At 42.9% G+C, this 27,697-nt stretch overlaps 1 protein-coding gene across 4 annotated transcripts; it reads right to left on the bottom strand.

Annotated features, from left to right (window-relative positions):
- Window positions 1–951: 951 nt before the first annotated feature.
- Window positions 952–25,734, bottom strand: rxrgb (retinoid X receptor, gamma b). Of its 4 annotated transcripts, none has more exons than XM_034530833.1 (11): window positions 25,583–25,723; window positions 19,462–19,605; window positions 9,740–9,969; window positions 7,001–7,145; window positions 6,128–6,319; window positions 5,522–5,682; window positions 4,685–4,814; window positions 4,064–4,196; window positions 3,332–3,423; window positions 2,379–2,484; window positions 952–1,505 (listed from the first exon to the last, which is right to left on the bottom strand). In XM_034530833.1, the coding sequence occupies exons 2-11, from the start codon at window positions 19,526–19,528 to the stop codon at window positions 1,358–1,360; spliced, it is 1,404 nt and encodes a 467-aa protein (XP_034386724.1). In that variant the 5' UTR covers window positions 19,529–19,605; window positions 25,583–25,723; the 3' UTR covers window positions 952–1,357. The 4 variants fall into 4 exon arrangements, with proteins under 4 accessions (XP_034386724.1, XP_034386725.1, XP_034386726.1 ...); XM_034530834.1 differs by having other exon boundaries at window positions 6,140–6,319; window positions 25,583–25,720; XM_034530835.1 differs by lacking the exon at window positions 19,462–19,605 and having other exon boundaries at window positions 25,583–25,734.
- Window positions 25,735–27,697: the final 1,963 nt, after the last annotated feature.

Here is a 27,697-nt window from a genome sequence, read left to right as displayed (position 1 = left end):
TATTTAAAGATTCATTTATATATAAATAAAACCATATATATATATATATTAGATTTGCTTTCTTAATAGATTATATATTTTTTTAGTAGACAGAAATAAAAAGTTGCAGAAAGAAAACTGAGTAAAAAACACGATGCTAGAACTGAACTGATCATACATTTTGAGGTCTATACAACATCTAATTTTTGATCTATTTATAAACACTAGTTTTGAGCATTTCTGTAAAGTAATGCAATGTCATGGGAGACGACACTGACATGATTAATCGGTTGTTTTTCATATTTTGATGTGTCGTTCTTTTTTACATTTACATTTACAGCATCAGCTCCACCAGTCTTTACTTCTTCACAGGTCTTTGTTATGAGGAGGAATGTGTTACTGGTGCAGAGGCCTCCAGCAGCACCTGGTTGTGTTGTTTACATTCTGTGCACGCCACCTAGTGGCCAACCACTGGAACTGTACACACGGGAGACCAGCTGTTTCATTCATGTTTGATATTTCACTCAACATAAAATATGTATGCCTGCTTTTGGAATAAAAAAAAGTGTTTATGGCATTTTTATTATTTTAGGTAATTGTTTAAGTTATATCTGATAGACAGTGGGTGGATATTTCGGTTGAACATAATAGCATCGGGGTAGTTGTTTATGATTTGTTTATAACAGATTATTTTATTATATCTAAATTGTGTATTGAAACATTTTCTCATCCTGCCTTCAGGACCTTCCCTTGAAGAAATACTCTTGTGTTGTCATTATAAAACTTCAGTTTCAGATTCATAAGGATAACAAAGTAAAGAAGAACTTGGATATTAAAGGCAGCTATTTTTTCTGATACTGATATAAAATATCAAACAATATTTGCACTTGCTTCCAAATCCCAGATCCCTCGAGCACCAACTGTGATGCAGTTTTACAACTAATTATATTAAAAAAAGACAAGACAAATAACATATTTTAGACACATTTTTAAATAACTTTATTCTGTAAGAATCCTCAAATGTGTTTTAAGAAATGATGGATGGTTTCAGTTTTTATACAATTCCTCTTTGAATAAAATATTATTTATTTTCAAATTGCATTGGGTTGCTTTTAAAACGGACACCTGAAATTATCTATTTACAAAAGAAATCTGTTAACATTTCTATTAGAATTCATTTTGACATTGTACTCGATGCGCCGTCTCAAGACTCCACCCTCCCCGCAAACCTCAAAATACCTTTTCTTAAAAATTTTAATTACAATGTTTTGCTTGGTACAAAATACGATGTTTTACAATTTGAATCAAGTCTTTTTAAATTCAGTCTTCATGTCGCTCGCAATGTGGGAATATTTACAAGGGGGAAGGGGGACTGGTGTCATGTGATCTGATGCGGCGCCTCCAGCATCTCCATCAGGAAGGTGTCGATAGGCGTGTCCCCGATGAGCTTGAAGAAGAACAGATGCTCCAGACACTTGAGGCCGATGGAGCGCAGGGCGGGGAGGCGGAGCAGCAGCTTGGCGAACCTGCAGGAGGAGACGGAGAGAAGAAGAATAAGCGGACATTAGCGATCATCATTTCCCGTTCTGCATAAAACTGTTTTATTTTTGCTTGTTTACTGTTCAAAATCTATAAAAGTGCATCCCATTTAATAAGATGCTAATATTCTGTAATTGAAACACTTTGTTAGTCATTTTATTGCAACGTTTTTATTTGGAAATATCACACCACCACATTTACCTTACAACTGTAGTTAATGATTAAGATTTATGCAAAAACAGCAACATATGATGCAATGCTCCTCAGTTTATATGATCAAATAGTGTATTTAGTGAGACCTAGAATAACCACATACAACTCCTACATCCTGAAACCCTGAGATAATTTGCATTTTAACAATGAGTACTACTGTATATATATATATATATATATATATATATATATATATATATATATATATTTATATATAAAATATTATTTAACTCTGGTAATGCTTTCATATTTTCTGTGACATTTTGAATCCAAGAATTCTACCTTTAATGCAGTATTTTATTTGCGTTACATAATCAACACAACTTCTTAAGAAACTGAATTAATCCGACACGATAATATTCAGTTTATTTCCTCTTATTTTGCTGTCAATTACAAGGGTCACTCTCCACAGCTGAAGCAAACTCACATCATAGACTTTTCTTATTTCACATCATCTGTTGATCTCCCAAAAGTAAATCAACTGCGACCATTTTCTATAAGCGGTAACACTAACGGCCTCGATGCTTTTCAATCTAATGTTGTTTCAAGTGTTTAAGAGCTTGGCATCTTCATCGCTCCGTTCAAGCCAGAGCAGCCATTAAACACTGGAGTTTGATATTGATCCTGTAATGGGATGTGCCTCCTACCTGCCAGGCTGGTCCGGGTATTTCTGTTTTGTGTACGACTCCAATGAGGCGTAAACTTTTTCCCTCAGCCCCTCGACCTCCGCAGGGTTTGAAAGACCTTTTGCATCTGAAAAAAAAAGCAACACATACTCACAGGCCAAACGCTACGCGAATAAAACATAAAGCCCACGATATCTCAAAGCCACATGTCTTTACCCGTACAAATGGAGCTCTAGCGCAAGTTCAGTCAGGAAGACCACACCCCTCAGCCCGCCATCTATTCCTCACATTCCTGCTAATCATTCCTCACGCATGCTCACGCTTTGTTTACTTGCTGTCATCGTCCTGCACCGTCAATCATGACACCAGCTGCGCAGATCAGCTGATCCCCTCTATCCAATCAGCACACAGAAACAATGACACGGCTAGCCAATCATCTCGCTGCTGTCTCATTTAAACACGACTGTCTCCCTACCTTCAGTTCTTTCATGCTGCTGTTACGCACCCCTCCACCTCCCCATCTCCGCCCAGTCTCCACGAATCCATCAGCTTCATCAACTCATCATTCCATCAGCTCATCAGCCACCACCAGGTCTGGACTCCACGGGGGGGGTCTATCTCGTTGCCGATTGGGGCAGTCGGCCCTCAATTGCAAATCTCCCCGCAGAGTCCAAGCGCCAAGACGCTGAGACTTCATCATTTCATATCATCTGTTAACAATAACATGCATCCTTTCTTTATCTAACTGGTCTCTCCCTGATTGAAATATATACGCGAAGTATGGGTTCATAGAGTCATAAAGTCCCACCAGCTTGCCATGAGGATGATACTGTATGTCAAATACATACAAATACACCTTTAGCATCGTAATCAACCTCATTTAGTAGACAACGAGGGCCAATCAACATGCAGATTAATTTCACATCCGAGGTGGTTTTGCTTTCTGGCGTATTGTATAAACGTGACTGGCTGACCTGGGTTGAAGAGGACGATGGCTCGCAGGCAGCCGAGCTCCGTCTTGTCCATCTGCATGTCTTTCATTTTGGACACCAACTCTGTCAGGACTCTGCAGGAGATCGAATGAACAACGTTAGAGAGTTTTGACAATGAAGGTTAATAGAGAAAAACAAAAAGAAATGCCCTGATTTCTCCACATAATTATATGTCTGAAGCAGAGTTCAACAATAATATTATTTTTTTTACTTGCAAGTCGGTCAAAAATCTACTTATATATTAAATATACGTATACGTGCCCCTATAGCAATAGTTTAAATGATTAGCGATTATTAAATAACAGCAAATACATCATTTTCTGGTGTATTTATTGAGAAGGAAGCAAGAGACTCACTCTGTATCTACTTCCATCATCATCTCTGGTGTTTAATTCAACTAGCTCAATACCCCAAAGTGGCATTTGACTTGCCTTATTGTTGTCCTAATTGTTGTCCTTATTGTTGTCCTAATTGTTGTCCTTATTGTTGAGCTCTGATGAAGGCAACTAAGACAACACGGCCCTCAAAATGACTGTAATATGTCTGCAGTGGTTTGATAGGGTTATTGATTAATACCAATCCCTCGCATTTCACTGCACGCAACATCCCAATACTTCCCGATAAGAAAGTAAATAGTAAAAAACAACATTTTGTGACAAAAAGAACAGGAGACGATATAGTAACTCTGGCCTTATTTTTGAACGCTACACCTACCTGTCAAAGATGGAGCCCACTCCTGCACTGTGGGCGCTGTTTCTGTGGACGTGGAGGCCCGTCGCCAACAGGATGCCATCTTTCACCGTGACTGAGCGATGCGAGAATGAGGCGATAAGAAGCTCGTTCCAGCCTGGATGCCAAAAAAATAAAATAAATCAAACATACTTTTATTCCTCCCTTTAAGTCCTTCTCAAGTATTTGCAAATACGACATGACATAATTTGCGTGGCGTATCAGTCTCCCCCCCCATCATGATTACTATTAGGTCTGCTGTGTGGCTTCGGGCCCGTGTGTCACCAGCAGAGGTCAGCGCTGGTGTGGCTGCAAACCGCACTGATGGGACTTGGCAAATAGTGCAGATATATTTGGTTTCACTGCTCCATTAAACTAGATGGCAAAATATAAAGACTCAAATAGACGGCCTGTCTGGGGATGAATAACTAGCCAGAAAGAAACGCTACATCACCGCGAGGACAATGGGTCGGGGAAAGGTTTACTGTCGGAGAGAAACATCTGTTTTCAATGCTGTTCATCTCGCCCCCTGCACACATAGGTCTGTGCATATATCTCTGGTGCATGCACGTGTGTCTGTGTGTGTGTGTGTGTCTGTGTGTCTACCTGCTCGTAGTAGGATGACCTGGTCATCGAGGGGGAGCTCGGAGAAGTGCGGGATCCTTTTAGCCCACTCCACCAGGGTGAAGAGCTGCTTGTCTGCTGCTTGGCAGATATTGGTGACAGGGTCGTTGGTCTGGAAGCATGCAAAAAAAATAAATCAGTCAGCGAATGTGCTGCTGAGCTCCTTTAGTGACATCTAAATGTGTCTGACAGTGGTGAGCAGCTGCACCAATTTCCTCTCTAGACTCAAGAGAGTTTTTGAATTGATTCTGGAAGTTCATAAAACACAAAAGGTACAAGAAAATGTATCGACGGTCTCAAACGTGAGTCGAACGGCTTCTTTTCTGACACCAAAGTTCAACATTATGAGTAGGATTTATTGCGAACGCTTTTGTGATGGATTGCATGAGATTGTAAACGTCCACGCAATAAATCGGTAATAATTTACTGACGTCTGACCTTTACGTGATTCTCGAGTCAAATACTGGATGGCTCCAAAACATAAACAGATGGAGAGTATCTGTCAGAAGCTTGATTCAATTGTGGAGTTAAACGTGACACTGGATGTATCTATCTTTGAGTAGCTCACTAATATATAAATAAATAAAACCTTTTAAATGTATAAATTCATGAATCTGCAGCATCAGTGTTTGAAAAGTGTTTTACTGAATTTCAATTGGCTTAAACGGATTATATTCCTTCAGCTTCGCTATACAAAGCACTTCTTTACTCAACTTAATAATAAAACAGCACCAGAGCCACCTCAGCCTCACGATAAAAGCAGCGATTAATAATTCATGGGCTTGATCACACCGAACGCCCAGTGTCTGTGATGCTCACCGAGTTGCTGGGGCTGCCTTCGCTGTAAGTCTCCGTTTTGGGCTCCACGGCCAGCTCAGCGTCCAGGATTTTATCCACTGGCATTTCCTCGTTGAAACTGCTGGTAGATTCCACCTCGCTCTCCCCCCGCTCCCTTCCACGCTGCCTCTCTTCCTGCACCGCTGGACACGCACACACAAACGCACATACAGGATATTTCAACATCGTCGTTGACTAGCTATGAGCTAAACTATAATATCACTAATGTTAACTCTGCACTGGAGCCCATCAAAAGAGACTCTCTGCTCTACAGTTTGACTAGAAGAAAGACCTTAAAATGTCCCATGACAGTTTAAGGCCAAGGGGATGGTATCAAAAAAGCAATCCAAAACCTAAAACTATTCAGTTTATTTTTAAAAGAGGACGAATAAAACCAACAAAGACTCACAATAAAGAGGCTGCAACGAGCGGAGCCTGACATGGTTCATATTTTTGGATATTCTTTGGGATATCGACTAGAATTTGTACAAGAATTGCTGTTGGGTATGCATTTGTAATGATGGAAATAATGACCACGAACACAAGGCAGCAGCTCATACTCAGACTGATCGGTAAAGCATATCACACCTGCACACACACCTTCTCTCTTCATGCCCATGGCCAGGCACTTCTGGTAGCGGCAGTATTGGCAGCGGTTTCGCTGGCGCTTGTCAATCAGGCACTCCTTGCTGTCTCGACACGTGTAGGAAAGGTCTTTGCGGACGGTCCTCTTGAAGAAGCCTTTGCATCCCTCGCAGCTGTACACGCCGTAGTGCTTTCCTGCAGACACGCGCCATCAGCAACAAACAACATGTCGGGTAACAAGATTGTCATCCTGTGTTTGGACAACATGTCATCACAATTCAAAGCGTTTTCCTCCCGTTTCACTCCACAAAAGCAGAGATCTTAGCAACAGCAACAGCGCTTTTGTAAACGGCACATTTACAGCTCATGTACAGCACAAACGAAGCAATGAGAGTGCAGCTGTATTATTATTTTTGTCATGTGTGATTTGACCTAGAGGGAGCATGTTCATTGTTATCTGCTTAGATTTATGATCAATAACGGCAGCTAGGTAGACAGTGTCTTCCAGATATGATCTCAAGCAACTGAGGAGTCTCCCAGATTATCAGTGCTGTGATGAGGTCTGTAGCCAGATGGAAATCTTCCAATCTGTTATGGAATTCCAAAAACATCCATTTTTATTTTTTCTGAATTTGCGCTGCATTCTCTTCTCTGACTCAACACATCTGCTCTCTGGTTTCAGGCCAATAACGCATGAAATGATCAAAGAGCAAGTCAACATAAAAATAATAATAAACATGACAAAAAGCCTGACGAGTAACCTTGAAATCTATCTCTCTGTGTTATCTTTCCCTCAGTTATATCTGGGTGGCGATGGTTGTGGTGAGTGGGAGTGTACATGTGACTGCCCCCCCTCCTCACACACTGTAATATTACCTGAGGAGCGGTCCCCGCATATGGAGCAGATGTGCTTAGACATTCCCCCGGGGCTCGTACACTGGTAGTTGATGTTTCCCAGGTTCTGTAGGCCCGGCGGAGGCTTGATATCCTCCGAGCTGCTAACACTGTTCATAGAGTTCATCTGAGGAAGACAGGAAGACAGAGGAGATAACAGAGGCAACGCTTAGGTGGCCCGAACTGAACTAAACGCAGCGGTGGAGGAAGTGTGAGGTCGGCCGTCTCATGACACTCTCCTCCTTCCTCCTATTTTCTTAAGCCATATTATTTTTTCCTCTCTCCAACCACACACTTTCCTGTGAAAGCACAGGGTGCGATCACATGCCCGGTTAGTGGGTGGGGCTGGGGCTTCTGTCTGGGGCTTCTGTCTGAGGCTTGTCACACAGGTTTTGTAGTGGTTGTTGACAGGGAGAGGCGGATGAGAGGAGTCAAATGTGCATGGTGGGGTGCAGTTCCTTGACACACACAGCAGAGGGCACTCGTGCGTTGGGTCCTCTGATTTTGAAATATGTTGTTGAGACTTCTGATCCATACCTCAGTCCAAATTCTTTGATTTCTTTGATCATCTGCTTCTTTATAAAGACCCACAACAATTCACACCTTAATTTAAGCGTCACGAGACATTAAAATCATCTCGTATGTGATCCCAAAAGGTTTCAGAAATGAGGGGGTAAACGTGTTTCGGGGCCTAGCAACAAGTCCCTTTGACTTTTAAATATGTCTCTTCCGATTTTATAAGCTTTGCGACCTTTGGTCCTCTCTTTCCGACGAGCGCCGGGCGGGACGCATATTTGTGCTGCGCATTTTTGTTTGTTTAGTTGCAAACATCTGCAATGTCGTAAACAACAAGAATGACCTACACATACCCTCCTGTCCTATATATTTGATGCTGCGTTGCATATAGGACATCCTAGCCACAGTCACCTCAGGCTCTTCCTATCACTTATTTACAATGTGCACTCTCTTCTGAATATCCCCTAATGGCAGACTGTGACCTTACAGCAGAGGAGAGAGTATACAAGAGATTTCTCTTTTCTATCTTTCAGTTTTCCATAAGCTCAGTAGTTCTCTAAACCATCAGCACTATCAAACCTCTCCTGCTGCAGATGCCCCAAAGGCAGGTAGTCACACATAAATGAGCATTGAGCCCCCTGCGTACTTGCCTATGTGAGTCAATAGTGAGCCGCTATTCAACGCACCACTCAACATAATTTTCACAAATATGTGTGGTAATGTATGGTTTGAAAAAGGAAGTCCTGTGGCGCATTCAAACAGTTGTTCAGACATGTCGATTTGGACAGAGAACATGCCTCTGTAGGAAAGGGCTACAAGCACTGTATCTGGATTATTGATGCATCATACATTCTTTATACAACACATTGTATGTAGACCACACTGCATCATACATGTAGGGATGGGACGCTGTGGGACTTAGCCGTGGGTCGTGATCAAAAACACTTGCAGTGAGTTGATCGTGGTGAATTTCTATTATCGGGATGATTTTGAATATTGTCACGAGTTACTTGGAAAAAGCTTTCTAGTCTGATAGTGGAAAACATAAACATCACCAGTGTGGTTGTACAGCTAGAATATTGAATCTGCTTATGCTTCTGTCGGCCAAGCACCGCTCATGAACATCGTATGTGATGTTGCATGATGCAGTGACCTGATGAAGGCTTGGTCACTGGCGGTTGGCGAGCAGTGAAAAGATGGCTACGCCGAACAATTGTATCAACCCTGGCTGTCCCTGAAGGCACAGATCCATACTGTGATTGAACCGATGTATATCATTGTCTGCTGTGCCTTGCAGCACTGGCCTCCATGCAGCCTCTGAAGCACTCCATGTGTGTGTACGTCTGTGTTTCTGTACGTGCGGATGAGCATCAAAGTACTGAGCCTTGTGGGGTTTGTAGTTTATTCAAGAGACCTCCTTAAGAAAGCAGCTCCATTAGCCCTCTCTATTGTAAGCGAAAGGGTCTCTTGTAGAATCATGAACAACTCAGGTACCATAATTGCCAGGGAACAAAATAATAGACTACAGTGACAAGGGGAGAGAAAGTGAGGTGAAAGAAATATGAGGAGAAATGGTGAGAAAGATTCAAGAAATCCAGAGAAAATGTTCTCCTTCTCCTTTCTCTATGTAATCCATTAAAGGGCTAATAGACGGACTGCATCTTAAGTCCTATCGCATGACAGCAGTCACACAGAACCCAGAAATGACCTTTAGGGCGAGAAGTTTAAAGGTCGGTAGAAGGGTAAGGGAAAGAGAGGAAAGCCAAGGTATGCCAGCCAAACACATTGGATATATCTAACCTTCAACCTCGGTCCGCTGTTGGAGATTCCAAGAATGAGAGGTACATGATCGACCACATAATATGATAGTTTAACGCGGACAAAGTTTTCCATAAGAAGAAATTTGAAATAATATAAACCTCTGTTGAGCATGGGAGGAATGACTCCCAGAGGTTTAGTTGAGAACTAAACACATGCACTCTGTTTCAAGCACCTTGGCTTGATGTTCTTCAAATGTCCTTCCTTCACTAACTGAGGAGGTAGCTTTGATAAGGCATGGCCAAGGAAAGATGAATTACATTTTTTTATTGCAACTCGAATGCCCACATAATTTGAAGATAAACCATCTAATAGTATAAATTGAAGCCCTTTGGAAAAAGAAGTCCATAGCTATCTGATCATCAAAACACCCACACATTTTCTCACCTGTGGACTGCCAAGTGGTCCGAAGTTCATGTTGGGCGTGGACGACACTGATATAGAGGGCGAGCCCAGGGAAGATGTTATGACGGGGTATGGCGAGGCCAAGCCGTTCATTGGAGAGCCCAAGGTGGACATGGGGGATGTTAAGGGCCTGGAGGTGCTGATGACTGACGGATGGCCGACCATGCCACCCATGGGAGGAGGATGGGTGTGGGTCATTGGCCCCGTAGAGTCTGCAGGAGAAGGAAGAATGTGTTAAAACCCATGAGGAGGCACGAGATAAAAAGATTGACTGAGATACCAGTTGATTAGGTACGCCGACATAACCCAATGCAATCCATTATAACAAATCATATGGCTTAAACCTGCCATAACGGGCCAACACAACAACACTGACATAATATCAACTTATGAAGTAGATAAGGCAAACCATAGACTGAATATAAAGATGGACGACATGACAGCTGTTCAAGTTATGCCAAAACATCTCGATAGCCCCCTCGTGGTGAGCTGCAGTACAGGTGGAAAAACCCCGCCCCAGGTGATGTGACTGAGACGTTCCATAACCGTCACTACAAAGTGTAATAAAATATGTGTCAATTTGATCATAAATGTCGTCTTCTGAGCCAAAAAGCTACCGTTGTGCTAACGTAGCAGCTAGTCGGCTCACTAACAAGCTGTGGCTCGGGAAGGCCTCATTAATGCGGATCCAATGACTACTGCGCAGACTCTGCCTTCAAATGCCTACGAATCTCAAGATGACTTCACTATTGTGCAGTGGGAGGAAGTGGAAACGCGTCTTCCATCTATACAGCCGGACACGTTAGCGAACGGTACGTCATTTACACATCCAACAGACCGGTGGCAATTTTAGCATTCACTTTAAAATGAGAGAACCAGCTGCTAAAAAGACATGTAAAACATATTGCCGATGGGAAAATGACAGCATAGCACATCAACACATTCCAATGTTGAGTCTCATATGAATGGAATCAAACAAGCCTGAGACTCGATTAAAACAGTGCAATAGATCTCTACGCAGCCACGGTTGTGTAAATATGGCTACAGAAAGCAAAGCAAGTCTGATTTTGGTCAGAGGGTGCTGACTTTGCTTTGCATCCATTGATGTAAACCGACAGTCTGGCATTTACATAGATGACCTACTTAGAAAAGCTGTCAGTCAACTGAGAATCGGGGCGTGGTGCGTAAGTTCGTGCATGTGATGTAGCTTTGAGCACATACATTCATCATCAACACATATTACAAATACCACCATACATGTACAGTATGCACATGCAAAGGGTCAAAATGTACTTTATTGCACAGGCAAATGCCACAAGCTGTCACTGCTCGTTCTGTTACGGTCAGAAGCAATAAGCAGTTCCTCTCCGGGCTAATGTTGATGACTCAAAGAAATTCATAAAACTCTTTTCGTTTGAGCGAAATGTTACTGATGAAGAGTGACATGCCACCATATGCACATTTGCCCCAATCTGAAAATTCAAAAGCTTCTGCTTGTGTGTCAGTGCACCATCCACCCACACACACACACACACGCACACACACACACACAGTTCTTAATTAAATGCCACATTTTTTTATGCGTGTAAAGGTGGCATGGCACGCAATGAACAGCACCTGTGTTTTTACTTTTTTTAAATTGGCAAACAAAAGTAATGTTTCCTACTTTTTCTCCCATAAAGCTCAACAGAGTTTCGTCTGCTTTATTCTAAATGGCACCATGATGTACTAAATGAACATCATGTTGGATTGAAGACGACTTGAAACTAGCGATTAAAGCCATCAACTCATGTTCACAATGTTTCCTGAGGGAATAAATCAAGTGGGAAGAAGGGTCATTTCTCATAGACTTCTTTTACAATCAAACTTATTTTTGTAACCAGAAGAGTCTCCCCTGATGGCTATTAGGAAGAATGCAAGTTTAAGGCACTTCCTAAACATCTACCACACCAATTTGCATCCTTGTCTCTATGTATTTGTTATCATCACTCATCTTTATTTGTTTCATTACACTTGCCAGTATATACTGTTGGCAGGCTCTATTAAATACTCCCAATCTTACCTGTGATGATGCAATCATGTGCTGAGCATTATCGAGATAAACTAGTTCCCCTAGTTTTGACTTGTGCTATTGCTTGTTGATACTCGTGGGGGAACAGGATGTTCTTATGATTATATGTCTGATGGTAAGGACATGTATAGTGTATGTACATACCAGGATGACTACATGACATTTTAAAGCTCTCTTTTTGCATAGTTTGGTTCCTAACTTGAATTTGACATCATTCCTGTTTCTGTCATCAATTTGAACTCTTTTTTTTCGTACACACACACACATAAGGAACTCCTTTGATAGTGTTAAAACAACTCAAAAGATGTACTTGCCCACAGGCAGTGGCTGTCACAACGTCTCCCATGTTTACAAAGATGTGTTTCTTGGTGTCTACACTGTAATATAATTGCTTATGTACACATAATGTTTGGACGGATTCTGCATGTGACTTCAGTTTGCAGCTGAAAGATCGACTTGCTAAATACTTTGCAAGGGTTTTGAAATGCTGCTCTGATTCTTAACCTCTGACAGTGATGAAGCTCACATTAGTTTTCTTCTCCCCTGGATAGCATGGCTCTAATCTAAGGAAATGGAAAGTTTGAGCAACACAGATTTCAGGGAATTGGGAAACAAAGAGTAATGTCAAATTGTCTGCCTATTTTTAACATGAGGACACACTGTTAAACACACAGCTGACCAATCGCTCTTTCTCCGTATGCCAAGGAACAGATGTTGCGCAACTTCCTGTTTAGCACTGAGACTACAGCTTCTCCACCCCCTCTACCATTCGTCCACTTTCTCCAGCCCTCCGTGAGTGAATCCTGGCAGAAAAATATGTATCGGGGCCTCCCTCTCACCAACAGAGCTGATTGGACACACGGATAGTGCAGTGAAATACAATTCAAAAGCACCAAACTCTTTAAACTGTACGCTACTGCCTGCAAGCGCCTCCTACTGTAGTTTTACATTCTACAATGGCAGGAGTGTATTCCCAGCTCTTTGGAGGGCAGCTACCTCAAAATAACGAGCTTATGTAATGGATGAGGACTGTACAGCATGTACTGTCTGATTTTGTGCACTGACCCCTCTCTTTATGTGCATGACAAATTCCCTTTGGGGCTCGTAAAGATCCATTCTATTCTAGAAGTGCTGAGTAGGAGATACAGTAACAGGGCCTATCGTCACTCCGGCCAACAATTTGCCAACGTGCTCTCGCAGACATCGAGACCAAAATGTATCCCGGTCCTCCAGGCCAGAAGATGAAAGTTGTTACATTGAAAAAATGTACTTAGACAGATTGGTGGGGTAAACAAGCACCATTTAAAACTAAACTCACAACTTGGAGCAGTGCCCCAATGCTTATATTCTACCTTTTGTACTGCATTGTATTTACACTTCCTCATAAGCTTGAACTTGACAAACATGTTAAGCCATGGCACAGAAACTCAAAAACGCGGTTTCTAATTAATAATGAAAACACACAACATTATCGAGGTGCAGGATTAGAAGGCCATAATCTGCTCTGGTCCCAAACATGTTGCGAGGAACTAGCAGACCAATAACGTGAAATGTACGATAAGGTACTTTGAACATTGAATGACAACAGTTTCCATCTTCAATATTCTTTGTTTCCACCTTTTCAAATGTGAGGGCTGCATGATGTTTCAGTGCATTGTATGTGGAACATCTGTGGATGTTGCACTGTTGGTTGGACAGCAGTCAACTTGAGCTCAGAGAACTTTTGATGGGCAAATATTTCTGATAAACAGCAAACAAATTAATTATATTTTTTTATGGCGCATTCCTATTTAAAACCTATTGCTTGAGACAAAACTAAAGATGGCTGCATTTGGGCCGGACCTGAGAGTCTTCCTAGATACACAGGAGAGCACAAAAGTACATGGACAGTCAGCTGGTGGCGGGATGCCTGAGAGGGCGTGTTGAGCATGCTTTGTGAGGGGAGTGTGTGTTTGTGTGTTTGTGTGTGTGTGTGTAGGTGTGGAAGAAGACCAACATGTTCAGCGGAGGAAGCATAAATCGGCCCAGAGCGGCTCAAAGGAGCCTATCCTCGAATGACCCGCCTCAACCGGCTGTTCCATCTCTATTCTATGTAAATCACCTCTAAACAAAGAAGCCCCTGGAATGTACGCGCCTATCACACGTTGCACAGCAGAGGAAGGTACGTAAGCAAGCAGCGGAAGGTTGTTTATAGGCAGCCTAAAAAAGAAATGCACTCGCAGAATTCACACAGATTTAGTTCCACTGCTTCCTGTCCGTTTCAATGAGGGCTGCACAATAAATTAAATATAAACCGCAATCACAATTTTGGCTTCCAGCCATTCAATTAACATGATCGACTGAGAGAGTTTTCTACGCTCATAGAAACTCTGCTGCATGTCAAATCAAGCGTTCCTAAGCTAACAGCCACCAGGAGGCAATTGAGCAATATTACTAGTAGTGCCCCTCTGCACAACAATTCACTGAATTTAGTGTTTTTTAAGTATCACTTTTATGCAGAATATAGCCTAGCACAACTTGAAAGCAAAGCAGTATTACATTTTGTAATCATGATCTCAATATTGTTGAAAATAACGATGATTACCATTTAGCTACCATAATTGTGCAGCCCTGGTTTAAACCTATGCGGGGCTGCAGCAACTCGAGCATCTATTTGAGAGCAAACAGACCGACAGAGCAGCGAAGGGCACCTTTGACCGCTAGCGTCGCACATCAAAGGTCGCCTGTTGCCAAACGCCTGAATCAAGTTCAAAAAAAGTTGCTATCGGCAAGCAGCCTACAGTAACACTGATCATTCTCAGAAATGACTGCACCGAGGGGACCGACGACCCACAACGGGAATCACGAAGTGTCCTTAAAACAGCAGACAGTCAACGTTTGATCTGAATTAGGGACGCCGATAGGGTTGTACACTAGTCATGAGACATTGTCGCAGTAACTTCAACAGAAACTAATGTAGCAAACAAAACATTTGTAATACATCAGCATATGACGTTTTCTTTTGTTTTCTTTTCTGTTTGTCCTAATTCATTGTAGTACGACCACTTTAAGATCCTGGACTGAACTTAGTTACCACATTAGTTTTTACATGTTGTTATCATGTTGAGTATAATGTCATTTAATAGGATAACATTGCTGGAGGCAATTGTGCTAAATTCAGTTTATTGTTCAGTCCTAATATAAAACCATTATAACTACTGTATGTACAAAATAGACAGGAATTTGCAGCAGTAATATTAGTGAAGGAACTGTACTTATATATGGATGTAGTCCAAGATGTACTGTGAGCTAGTGTTGAAACTATGATATTGTGAAATTTTAAGTGGTGAAATTGGTCAATTAATCGATTTGTCGAAGTTGAATGGCAGAAAATGAATCTCCAACTATATTGATAATTTATTAAAGTTAACTGTGAAGCAAAACTGCAAACCATTCTCTGTCTCCAGCTTCTCATTTATCAAGAGTTGCTCCTTTTCTCAGTTTCAAGTACTTCAAGTTCTTGAAAGCATCGTATATTGTCAAATGCACAACAATTACAGAGGCAGTCGCTGTCAATGAAAATCTCATCCCCCTCCAACAATGCTGATTTAAAGAGAAAAGCAAAGTGAAAAAAAAATTGAGAATCTAAAAATATATTATAAATAAATATGTATTTTTTTTTATATCATTGTAAATTAAATATTACAAAACAATCTATTTTAGATTGATAATCAAAGAAATAAATGACAAATTAATCGATAATGAAAATAATGCAGCCCCACTATGAACTAATCAGTAAACAATTTACGATTTCCTCCTCCTCATCATCTCCATCATCACACAGCTGCTGTATGCCTTCGACGGACATTTATGTCGGCCAAAACACAATCCCACATTTGTGGCAGAGAACAGCTAAAGCCACAAATGTATCACAATGATGTGATGATCAACAGGTTTACAGAAACATCACAGACCACAAACCCCTCTAAATCCCTCGCTGTTAATTACTGGGTAGAGCCTGGATGGAGCACTCCACTGTGTGGTAATTCAATAAGCCCATGGCCCACTAGCTAATAATATCTCCTGTCTGGAGAGCAGACTAGCAATGGGAGTGTATGTTGGAGGGGCGGGGGGAGAGGGATGAGGGACCGAGGAGGGAGCAGCAAATCAACTCCTGAACAACTCCTCAGTATCTATGAGATTAGCCCCATGAAGACAGATCCTCAGCGTGCGCATCGATCTGCTCAATACCTATGTTGTATGGGCCACGCGCGCATGCTCTCATATGTCTCATATGTGAGTCGGACATCCAAGTGACAGCGTGCAGAACGTGTCCTAAAGTAATCAGGCAGACAGCCCGCGGAGCTCATTACATACAGCGGACATGTAATTAAGAAATATCTTCCCTGCCAATCCAGCTCAGAAGCGCCAGCCGTGAACCCTCGTCTGACACACACACACACACACACACACACACACACACTCATCGCGAGCACACTCACTGGTCCAGTCTTTCACATTAAAAGAGACCAAAAAACTCATCCATGCACAACAGCACAAAATCACCACCCTTTAAACATTCATTTCTGTGCTAAATGAGGTTGATGTCTGATCAATTGTGTCAGTAAATCCTCTTATGCCCGGGTAAGTATCTGCAGCTCAGCAGGCCAGCTGTCAAGAAGGTGGGAGGCAGAGGAGGAGGGGACGAGAGAGGGATGGAGATAGGAAGGAGAGGAGCAGTGGATGGATGGATGGATGGGACGATGGGTGGATGGGGGAGGGCATTGTCTCGCTCCGAAACGGCATCCCTCCCCAAAGCTCACATGATCCCACCACCACACACGCTCTAATCTCTGCTCCTGGCTGAGAACATTAGATCATCAATTGAAAAAAGTCCCTTGTTTGTTTGTTTTTTCTGCACAGCTGGTTATTGGTGAGAGAAAATGAAGACATTCTCTACTGTTACATCGGCAGCAAAATGTCCAGAGCTGCTCCAGCGACACCTGATACAATTTCTAACTGCCTTTTTTGGAGTTTAACAGCCCAAATAAATACAGCCCATAATAATGGATGAACTTCTTATTTTTATTAAAAAGCAGATGATATATAACATTCTTCTCTTGTTAAAAACATGAAGAAATAGATAAATGTTTTTTCCATAAAGGCGTACGGCTGTGACAACACAAGCGCTCGAGCTGGGGAACCTCTCTGACCCTGAGTTCTCTCCCGTAGTGAACTCGCTTGTGAACTCGCACACTTTCCATCAAAAGAAGATAAATTAACTCCCTTTCTACCTACTGTATCCCCGCTCGCTCTGTTTTTCTCTGTAGCATAGCTTCAAATAAGTAAGAGAAAATGTCAGGCAAGCTAATGAACGTAAAGTAAACACGCCATACTGTATCTCCCATATGTGGGCCATTGCTGCCGTGTCCTCACAAGCACAAACACTGCGGACGTGCCAGTGGGGGACTTTTAACCCAGAGGCAAAGGATCGATGAGGAGGCCGGGGCTGAGACAGGGACGAGATAAAGATGGTTTTGTAATAATGAAAAAAAAAGTGGAACTTAAACCGCAAGAGCTAACAGACGGACATAACAGGATGACCAAGCAGTCCTGAAAAACAAAAAAAACAGGTGGACTGAAAGGCCCAAAGCAAACCGAGGCATCGCTCTGATGAGGTAACTCAAATTAGTTCCCAGAAGTAGTCTCTCACTGCTACAGGGGGCTTTGGAGAGATCGGGAGGGGCCATCAAAACAGACACAGACACACACACACAATACATACCAACCCACTCAGTTCATGCTGTGACCAAGTGAGTGTGACCAGGGCGACCTGACCTCTGTATCTATGACCAGATCCTAGAAAGACAGCCGGATTACACAACTGGCTTAGTAGTCTCGGGGTAAAGTGGCATCTTATAAACTTTGAAAGAAAATGATGTTTTACATGGACAAAGATTTTCTTTTAAAGTACTAATTTGTAATTCACGCCTGGCCGAGGTGGAAAAGTTGTTCTGTTTATAAAAATCCTGACATACATAAAGCATGTGACTTAAGCGTCCACTGAGACTACTTGCATCTGAGTGGAGCAATGTGGACACTGTAACTTTCCTCACATTATTACATGACAAACAGAAATGCAATATTTCCATCTTATTTTATAAATTGTTACCCCTTGTTTGAGATTTGACTGACGCTGTTTATTTTGCTGAATCTACTCATATCTATGTTTAAATAAGCTTTCTTAAAATGGCCAGTAGCTTTGCATGTTTTACCACCTTTAACTTTCACTATTTCAAATATATTTATTACATTATACAACCACATTGTGAAAATTAACTAAGTCACATCAAGTTTGAACTGAAACAAAGTCTGGAAATTCAAGCGTTAACAGAAAATGCAAAAAACCTCTTTGTATAATCCTGCAGCTTTGATCTACACCATACTCCAGTAGTTTTTGACATATTACTAAGATTCAGCAGAGGCGCCAGTACCCTTTCAATCCATTTTCCCGTCAACATTATTGTAGACTAATGATAAGTATTATTATGGTTGTAATCACAGCTGTGTGGACTGCCCTGCTGTGCGCTTAGTGGAGAGAGCGGAACAGAAAATATAGACCGCATGTACATACAGAACAGGTGGATTAGCATGGACACTTTTGTACTCCAGGGCCAAGATCAGATGCTGTGAAAGGCTTTGTGAAGTTTGTCTCTGCCCTTTCATCGGCCTCGAGCTGAAGAATGAATGACCAACCTTTTAAAGTTGTCAGCCAGGAGGAACTACAGTTACAAACAGGAGGGAAACATGATTCCCTCAGAGACACAAGATAAAAGAAGCTACACATTAGACTTGTACACACAATAAACAGTGAGCCAGTTAATAGGCCGACTACAGTATGCGGGGAAGTGAGCTCACATCAACACCTCCCACACCTCTTTTAAGCACAGGAAGGTGGGAAAACAATAAACAAACCTCATCCCAGTGAGCGTTGATTGAGGGATGCAGGGTGACAGACAGCAGAGAGAGAGAGAGAGAGAGAGAAAGCACGATTGAGAGGGCTAACCGGAAGGGACAAGTGTTGAAGGATAAACTGAAAATGAAGGACAAGGCAAAGAGAGCTGGAAGCATCCTCTGAAGTTGAGTGGCATCCCCGCTGACCACATCTGAGACCTTAAGTGAGTCACAAGCAACACCAAAGCATTGTACCTGTCACAATCGGTTAAAATGATCCAATGATTTTAAAGGCCTTCAGCTGCTGGGGGCCGATAAGATCATGAAATCTGTATCTTAAAACCATCCCTACCAAAATGCAGTCAATGTGAGAAACGAATCACAGTGAGAATCGTATATATCATCTATATGCAAAGGAGCTCAAGCGTTGAATTTGCCCTGTTATTTGCAGGTTTCTCCCACTGAAATTCAAAATAACTTGTTCGGAGAATGCACAGGGATTAGAGGCATTATCGTAGTGCATCTGTGCAGCGCTAGCTTTTAGTGCCCCATCTACGAAAATCACTGAGCAAACCGCAGAGCACAGACAGGCCACCTCTTCCACAACATACATTCTGATTCTGATCTGATCCAACAACACACACACACACACACACACACACACACACACACACAAGCAAGACAAAACCCGGCTACTCACAGTGGCCATAACCTATCTCCTTCCCGGGGCTGCCTCCAGTTGCAGGTGATGCCATGGGGTGCCACATGCCTTCGGGTGCAAGTGTGGCGCTGGCAGGACGCCAGTCACCCAGGACCAGGACTCAAGTGTTGGCTCGGAGACAAACTAAAAACAAAAATTACGTGGATAGTCCAGACATCAACCACTTTTTAGGACAGTACAGGAACAGACGTGTCGACGTGGAAAATGGGCGGGGCATTAGTGAAGAGCAAAAGAGGCGGGGTCCACCGGCGTCGGTTATAGGATTACCCAGATTATCCTTCCTCTGAGATCAATCCCACAGGAACTGTTTACTGACCGACTGCTGCACAAATCAGCTCTCCCACCGCCCGCTCACAGCGTGTGTCTCTCTGGATCAGCGTCGGTAAAACTATCCGTACAGCGACAACTGTTGTAGAGGCAGAACGGGGGTATCTCGCACGAGGGAGGGGGGGTGCTCATGGTGGTGGGGCTCACACTTGTGTAGTGTACAGTACAACCACACGTTTACTATTACTGCCTCTTAAAAGGGACCCCGACTGGAGAGCGTGGGAAGACAGTACACCACTGGTGTTGCTGTAGACCAGAGAGTTTTATGTGTTGAACGACATTTTTTAAATGACAGATTTACCCACTTTCTCTTTCCTTTTGCTGAATATTAGTCACAGGCGTTCTGTTTTAATGTGTAAGTGGTATAAATGGATGGTGTGTTAAGAAAGGAAGTGACTGGAAGTATCCAAAAGCTAAAGAATTGTCTCTTGTATCTGCCTCATAACAGTTGTAATTTCCCTTAATGCCAAGAAATAACGGTGCCAGCAGCATGCATGCTTCATGGTTGCCTACGTGCACATTGTTAGTGTGTTTGTGTGGTTAACAAGTGTTATAGCATTCCAGGAAGTCAGGAATTGTCTGTTTCAGTGCACCAGGATAGTCACGCAAACACACAGCAAAGTGAAAACCCAGATGAAAACACAGGCCAAAAATATATCTTAAAGGCAATGAGGAACAATACATGGCAAACCTTTAGGGAGCCTAAATAAACGAGGGATGGCTTCAATCTTTAGTCCGACCCGCTTCAAGACTTTGTGTATCAAACAGGCTTTAAGAAACAGTAACAACATGGTTTTAGTGGAGCAAACAGCACTAAAATCAGCCTATGAAAAGTAGGAGTTAACTTTGGTCAACAATGTTGGAGGCAACATGCATTCTTGGCCATGGAAGTATGTCATATCATTATCCCCAAAAAATAAGCACAAGCCAATAAATGTGAAATTGGCACTGATTTTAGTCTGCAGCTGCTCTTAATCTATCCTGCCATCCATCCGATCAAATGTGCACCCTTCAAGCTTTGGGAAACAGACATTTGCATTGAAGGATGCCACTAAAAACTTCCCCCAACATGTGCGCGTCTATTTTACTCAACATGACTCAACAGGGTTTTCTTGTGCTGTGCACCTGCACGAGGCTGGATCAAATGTCTACACAGTGCTTGAAGGGTAGCCACTAGTAACCAGATCCCCTCCATGACAGTAACTTGGCAAGAGACTCAGCCGACGGGCACAAGACGACGGAAGGACAGAGAAGGAGAAGACACACATGCTGACTCTCTTTCAAACTTAACAAATCCCTCAGGGATAAGCTAAAATAATGCAGTCCTCCTTAAATGGACGCTGTGTTATAATAGTGTGTCGTGGCCCACATAGAATACGCCAAATTAGCCCCGACAGCCATAATTAGCATTCAAGGATCATAGTATCATGGACTATGAAAACATGGGAGGAGGATAACTGGCCACCTTAAATGCATGGTACACTCTTAAATGTTTATTCTGAACTGGCTAATAGTCCAATTGTTATTTTGTCACGGACTAGTGTCTGCCAATTGCAAATCTTGTACAAAAACGAGGACATTATCATGCAACACACTCGGTCGGGTGGACGTTTTGTAGGAAATGGCATTCGGAAAAAAAAGCAGAAAAGAGCAGAAGAATATGTTGTTTTTTCCTCCTGAACAGCAAAGTGTGCTTGTGTGTTAATGCGTGTGGGCGAGAGACAGGAGGTACGCACTGGCACTCAGAATAGCCAGGTGAGGTTTTCAGCCTGTGGAGAGCTTTAATGAGACATAATGGTCGTTACTTGTTGCTGCCATTTGTGCTCCCGTGGACCTCCGAGTGCCGAGTACAACTCTTTGCCCGGTGAAATTAGGACTTTGCAAATAAAACACATCATCAGTTTATAAATAGTGTGCATATTATCATAGATTAAACTAGCCAACAGTAAATAAGGCAGTTAAAATAAACTCCACCTAAACCAACTACAACATAAAAAAATGTTTTGCTAATATTTGTACTTCATATCGGAGGAAAGTATTTAGTAGTGTGCTGTCCAATGTAATGATCTGAATACTTCTTCCACCTATACCCATACATTATATAGTTACCGTCCCTTCTCATGATCAGTGTCACTTTCCCAGTCGGGCACGGGGGTCAGACATATACTTGTCCAAAGACAATTTTAACTTGCCCCCTATATACAAATTGTTTTACTTATAATTGGTTCTCCAATCACAGAAAGGTAATTGTGATGTTTAACATTCATGTTTATGTATTAAGAAGGAAGCAAGAATGCTCACTCCTTCCATACTTCCATCATCAGCTCTGTGTTTAATCCTTTTATACCATATTCCCGATCCGGCAAGTGAGCTGATGGATTTACAAGCCCGACGTGGCATTTTACTTGCAACTTATTTTAGGTTTTAGAGACGCATCAACAGCTGTCTATGTGCTGAATTTACTCTGCACTGAGGCATGTAGTCAACATTTGTATTACGTTGCAATGCCTTTGCGATTGATTAATTAATTAATAGCAAACACTGAAATGGATACACGCCTAAGATGACAGGGATGTGTAATACATTATGTTCAGTGCGTGGGAAAATAGAGTCGGCGTGCATCCATGTGTGACTTGCATGTTATACTGCTTGATTAGCGAAGAAAAAACTATATGATAACCTAACGCCGCTGCAGCCTTTCAAGGTTCTCTGCTTGATTAAAGCTGGAATTAAATCAAGGCTTTGACCTTCTTCACTAATGACTAATTACTGGCAATTAGCCTAGAGAATGGCCTCCTTACGCCCCTTCTCTTCCCTCATCCTGTTCTCACAATTAGCACCCACTCACTCACACACACACACACACACACACACACACTGTAGACAAGCAGCCTCTCTGACACATAAATACACACACTCAATCAAAAGTGCCTGGGAATGAACTCATTCTGTGCAGTGTGTGCTAATGCATGTGTCGCCGTCGAGGCTCCGCCGGTCTCAAGCTACAGAATTCTTGAGCAAATACCTGCAGAGAGCCACACCCCTCTCTCTACCTGTGTGGTGTGTTTTAACTCTGCATGAGTGGGTGGGGGAATGCTCTGTGCAGGGATCGGCCTGTTAAGAGAGCAGGTTTAATACCGCCGGCACTTCACAGTCAAACACTACCACCCACATTCTTTAAAGTCACATGATATCACGGTCACATTTTGCTGTGCAACAAGCTATGCTATAGGAGGTCCATATATTTGCAGCTGTGACGTTTCGGCATGAGTGTGTGTGCGTGCGTGTGTGTGTGAGACCCTCCCTGCCTGAGTGTGTACTGGGAGGTGAATCACTGACCCTTGGCAAGCGATGAGAGTTCACATCAACTAGGGTGACCTCTTTCTCCACCCCCTACACACTTCCCCTTTATTTTTGCTCCCTTCACTCTCCCATCCCGTTCTTCTTTTGCCACGACTTCCCCGATCTGCGAGCTAAATACGCTCTCCCCGCGTGAGTAGCGCGCCAGCTCATCTAGAATCACTTCCACTGACGGAAAAAATGAAGAAAAAAAAAGAAACGCTGAAGTGCTGAGGGAGAAAAATGCTGATTCTACTTAAGGCCCGGGGGCCAGGCCGGCATCAAACCTGCCGAAACATAACATGTCTAGGAAAAGCTGAGTGGATCACGAAACAATCCACACATAATCAGCAGACTGTCTTTCTGACTGCTTGGCCTCTGCTGCACACTAATGACGGATTCATTTTCGAGCTATCATCTCCCACTGAAGGAGTGAATGGCCCTGTTTTTGTACATGTGTTGGTGCTGATGCAAAAATACATCATAAATCATAGTTGGGGGGCCAGCACACACACAGAACAACACAAGAACAGTTCTTGAAATGATCTTTTAGTGGGTGTGGCTTTACCACCAACGTATAGAAGGTAAATGCACTGATAACAGTTGTTTTCTTTTGGAATTTAAGCTGATACTATTTTATAACTAGGTCAAATGAGCAATATCCAGATTGCAAGTCCTTTTCGGCGAGGAAAAGTTGCAGCAGCATTACTGTTGGAGCACAATGGGGCAACAAAACCCTTCATTGAAATCAAGATTGATCCAATTCTTTGAGATGATCAGTTTTTAAATAATAACTCTAAATACCTTGTAAACAATAGCATACACCCTGAAAGACACTATGAATTGAAATAAGTAAATGTATCAATTACAGTCAAAGTTAAAAATGTATGTTAAATGTTCCAAAAGAATGTGTACGAAAATAACCTTGACGTCGCTGTAACCAGAGAGTAACATCAGGCAAACAGCGTTAGCAGGGGACTACATGACTAAGACATATATCACACTTACTAATAAAGGATCTATAATATATCTGCACAATAGTCCACTGGTCTGATGCTGTCCTGATGAGAATAAACCTTCAGATTCCACAACTGCCTGATCAGAGTTAGTCTTCAAAGACCGACTTGAAGGCCTGAGCAGCCCAGAGGGACCTCTCTGTTCCTCCTGCACGCTGCAGGCTTCCCTCTACAAGCTCTCCAATCCAGATGTCTCCCTCATTCCCCGGGGAGCCACATTCATTATGGAAACAATTTTCAGCCCCTCAAAATGGTGCCCGAGATATCTGCGATAACATAAAGTGGGGGTTGCACGGTTGTTGTTGTTTTTTTAATCTTCCAACACCAATTTTTATTTGCTTCCTTGTAATGCCACACTATTATTGCTCATTGGAAGCACATGGCATAACTGTACCACAGTGGGGTTTAACAATGAGTGTATCTTTCAGTGAGAGAGAGAGAAGAAGAAGAAGAAGAAGAAGAAGAAACATCACATGCTAAATGATGCATATACAGTGTGTGACTCAGTGAAGCGCACACAGCCTCCAGACAGAGTCTGATCTAAATGTAAAAAAACAACAAAAGCTAACAAAAAACAGAGGCCTGGCGATTATTTGGCACGACACCAAAAAATGAGGATACATGTCCAGTGTGCATCCCACATGTTGCAAACTCCACAGTGGAGTCCCCGTGTCCTGGTCTCTGAGGAATTGACACAAAACTCCCCACTAATAGCAAAAAAAAAAAAAAAAAAAAAAAAAAGCATCAGCTGGGTTCAAGGGCAAAGTCGCCGAGTCAGAGCAGACTTCACGTCATGCTGTCATTCCGCTGGATCCAGCAGCCACAGCGTTGACCTGGGCGCGTCGTGCACTCGCTTTTTTCTTCTTTTCTTTACCCCCAAGTACAAGTTTGTTCATCAGCCGAGCTCCGCCATTCCTCAACGCTGTTTCGTGCATTTCTCTCTGGATCTGACGGCCAAATCCCCCGAACCAATAAATTGTGCTTCTGTCTCAAAACAGTTTAGCGAAGAGACGCGCGACCAGCGCCATAAATTACAATACGCGCAATTAAAGTGCCAACCTCTGACCTTGCCTGACCAGCACAACCTCGATCACCTGACTTTTTTTTTTTCTGTGTGTGTCGGTCGCGGCTTTCGTTTCAGTCGGCACGGTTTGCAAAAAAAACAAAAAAAACAGCGATTATCAGCGAGAAGAATAGCGGAACAACCGGATTCACAGACGGAGGGGAGAGGGGGGGTGGGGGGGGTGGGGGGGAGTCGGTGGTTAAAGTCCGCGGACGCTTTCGCGCACAGCTCGCAGGCTGAGGGGAGAAGACGCCATGAGACGAACGCACTCTCTAAGTCAAAACAACATGCAGTAGCTCAGCGACGAGCACGGCGGACACACCGGGCTTCACACACATCTTTGAGGCGAACTTACTGAGGTGTAAATACGGATCATTACTGTCCATACTGGGCGAGTTGTTGCGTCGATTTCCTCCGGTTGGTGCTGCTCCACATCCCAGCGCATTCCTCTCCCAGCCCGACTGAACTCTGCAAGGCGGCTCTACACAGGGGCCCAGCGAGGGGGGGGGGGGGGGGCGGCGAAAACAGGGCTTCTCCCAATGACAACAGTGGTCGATATCAAACTCCAACCCGATCATGACGAAACATCTCCCCTGCAGTGACACCGTGTTGCAATATTTTCACAGTAAAATGTTACTTCCCGGAATCACGGCAGTAAAGGTGGGGGAAGACGGAGAAATAAATAAACGGTGCTGCTTGTGAATGCAACCCTATTCCCCCCCCCCCCTTTTAAATCGCTTTTCAACACAATCTCTCACAATGAATAATGAATAAATAAAACTGCAGCCAGTAGGTCTAATAAGGAAACGTAAACATATCAGTGATGCCAACCGATTTGATAGATAACATTTAAGATAAGATTAACACACATGTTTAATTTTCGCTTGTTGTGATTGTTTTTTGACCCGTCATAACACTGATTGTCACGACTTAAGCTCCTATTAATGTCTACCACGATATTTACATATCTTTTTAATTTATCGGCAGCGTCATTTTCAACACGCTTGTTTAATCGGTGCTATTTAATCTAATGACGCATCTAATCGGGGATTGCTTAAAGTCTATTAAATCTATAATGTAATGCTTTCTTCTTTTTTTTCAAATAGTGAAATGTAAAACACTTGTTTTTAATCTCCTGTCGTCCTGGATCACTCCCGTGTTTACACACTGCGAGTGTGAGTCCTGGTCCGGGTACCCCCCCGGAGTCCCCCCACACCCCTCTTCGGAGTGCGGGGTCATGGAGGGGTGAAGCTCCCGGTACCTCGGAAGGTTATTCAGGAGTCAAGCCGCACTGAGGCATTCACAGTCTTGAACCGCGGAGCGGGCAGACGCTCCGTCAACGCCGGGCCGCTTGACCACTCAGCGGGCCTTTGGGCTGCCCCGCTAATGGGACAAGCACCCCCGGCTCCGCCGTCCTTGTAACAGCGCCCCATAAAAGAGCACAGGAGGATGCTAACCAAGATGAATGGCGTTTTATTTCTCAACTCATTCTACACTAATCAGAGCTTTTCATTTGTGGTGGCCTTGCGCCAGCCCCTCCATTAGGGCCAGATAACGTATAAATTCATTAAAGTCAAAGGGGGACGTTAAAATGGTCATTTGTCAGATCTCTCTTTGTGTGTCCCTAATGGTGGCACATGGTTCGAGGCATTGAGATGATTTCGGTGGGGCTTTTCTTCCTCCCCAGTGCATTAGGAGGGGAACGTGGGAACTGGGGACAACGAAAAGGTTTCCCTCTTTTCATGAATGGTTTGCATTTTCCAAATTCAAAATCTAACAGTTTATTGTTTTACTTATTTATTTATGTAATCATTTGCAATGCTCTCTGAAAATAAAGTAACACAATATCAGTTTTTTTTTTTTTTGCTGGCCTCAACGACCCTGTTATTTTGCATTCATTTTTATTCCATCATATTGTTTTGATATATATGTCTTTCATTTTCATTTATTTTGTTTGTGCAGAATTCGAGGACCATGTTTTATTTTGGTGGCTATCCAATTCATCCATCAACTTCAGAACCCCCCCCCCCCCCACACACACACACACAAACACAAACTCACAGTCAATGAAGCAACCCTTTGCACTAATCCCTTTGTATTCACACCACCATTCCCACCAAACAATGTCCTACAGCCTAATCCTAAACCAAGCTCTACAAACCTGGGCCACCTGCTAGCAAGTTTAGCTATGAGGCTACAACACGACGCTGAGCAACACACCGCCTGTTTAAAGTCACCTCACAACACCTCGTATGCATTAATACAAAGAGCACGACGAGTATGGATTTGCATCCAAACACACGCACACATCTTATTTCCACTCCTCCTCTCTCTCTCTCTTTCTCTCTGTCTCCTTTTTGCCCCCTTCCTCTATTTCTCTCCTTCCCTTTCTGTATCCATCCCTCTCTGGCTTCAGGATGGAGGTTCTTGGTGCGTCGTCATGGGAGACGGCTCTCTCCATCTGCCTCTG

Source organism: Cyclopterus lumpus, chromosome 4 (genome assembly GCF_009769545.1).
Source record: "Cyclopterus lumpus isolate fCycLum1 chromosome 4, fCycLum1.pri, whole genome shotgun sequence".
NCBI classification, from domain to species: domain Eukaryota; kingdom Metazoa; phylum Chordata; class Actinopteri; order Perciformes; family Cyclopteridae; genus Cyclopterus; species Cyclopterus lumpus.
This window is presented reverse-complemented; position numbering and strand designations above follow the sequence as displayed.

Coding starts and splice junctions, on each gene's coding strand:
- rxrgb (XM_034530833.1), bottom strand. CDS start 19,528: ATGTGGCACCCCATGGCATCACCTGCAACTGGAGGCAGCCCCGGGAAG. Junction 5,683..6,127: donor GAGAGAAGGTGTGTGTGCAG/GTGTGATATGCT, acceptor GTGCGTGTCCAG/CGGTGCAGGAAGAGAGGCAG. Junction 3,424..4,063: donor GTGGGCTCCATCTTTGACAG/GTAGGTGTAGCG, acceptor GATCTCCTGCAG/AGTCCTGACAGAGTTGGTGT.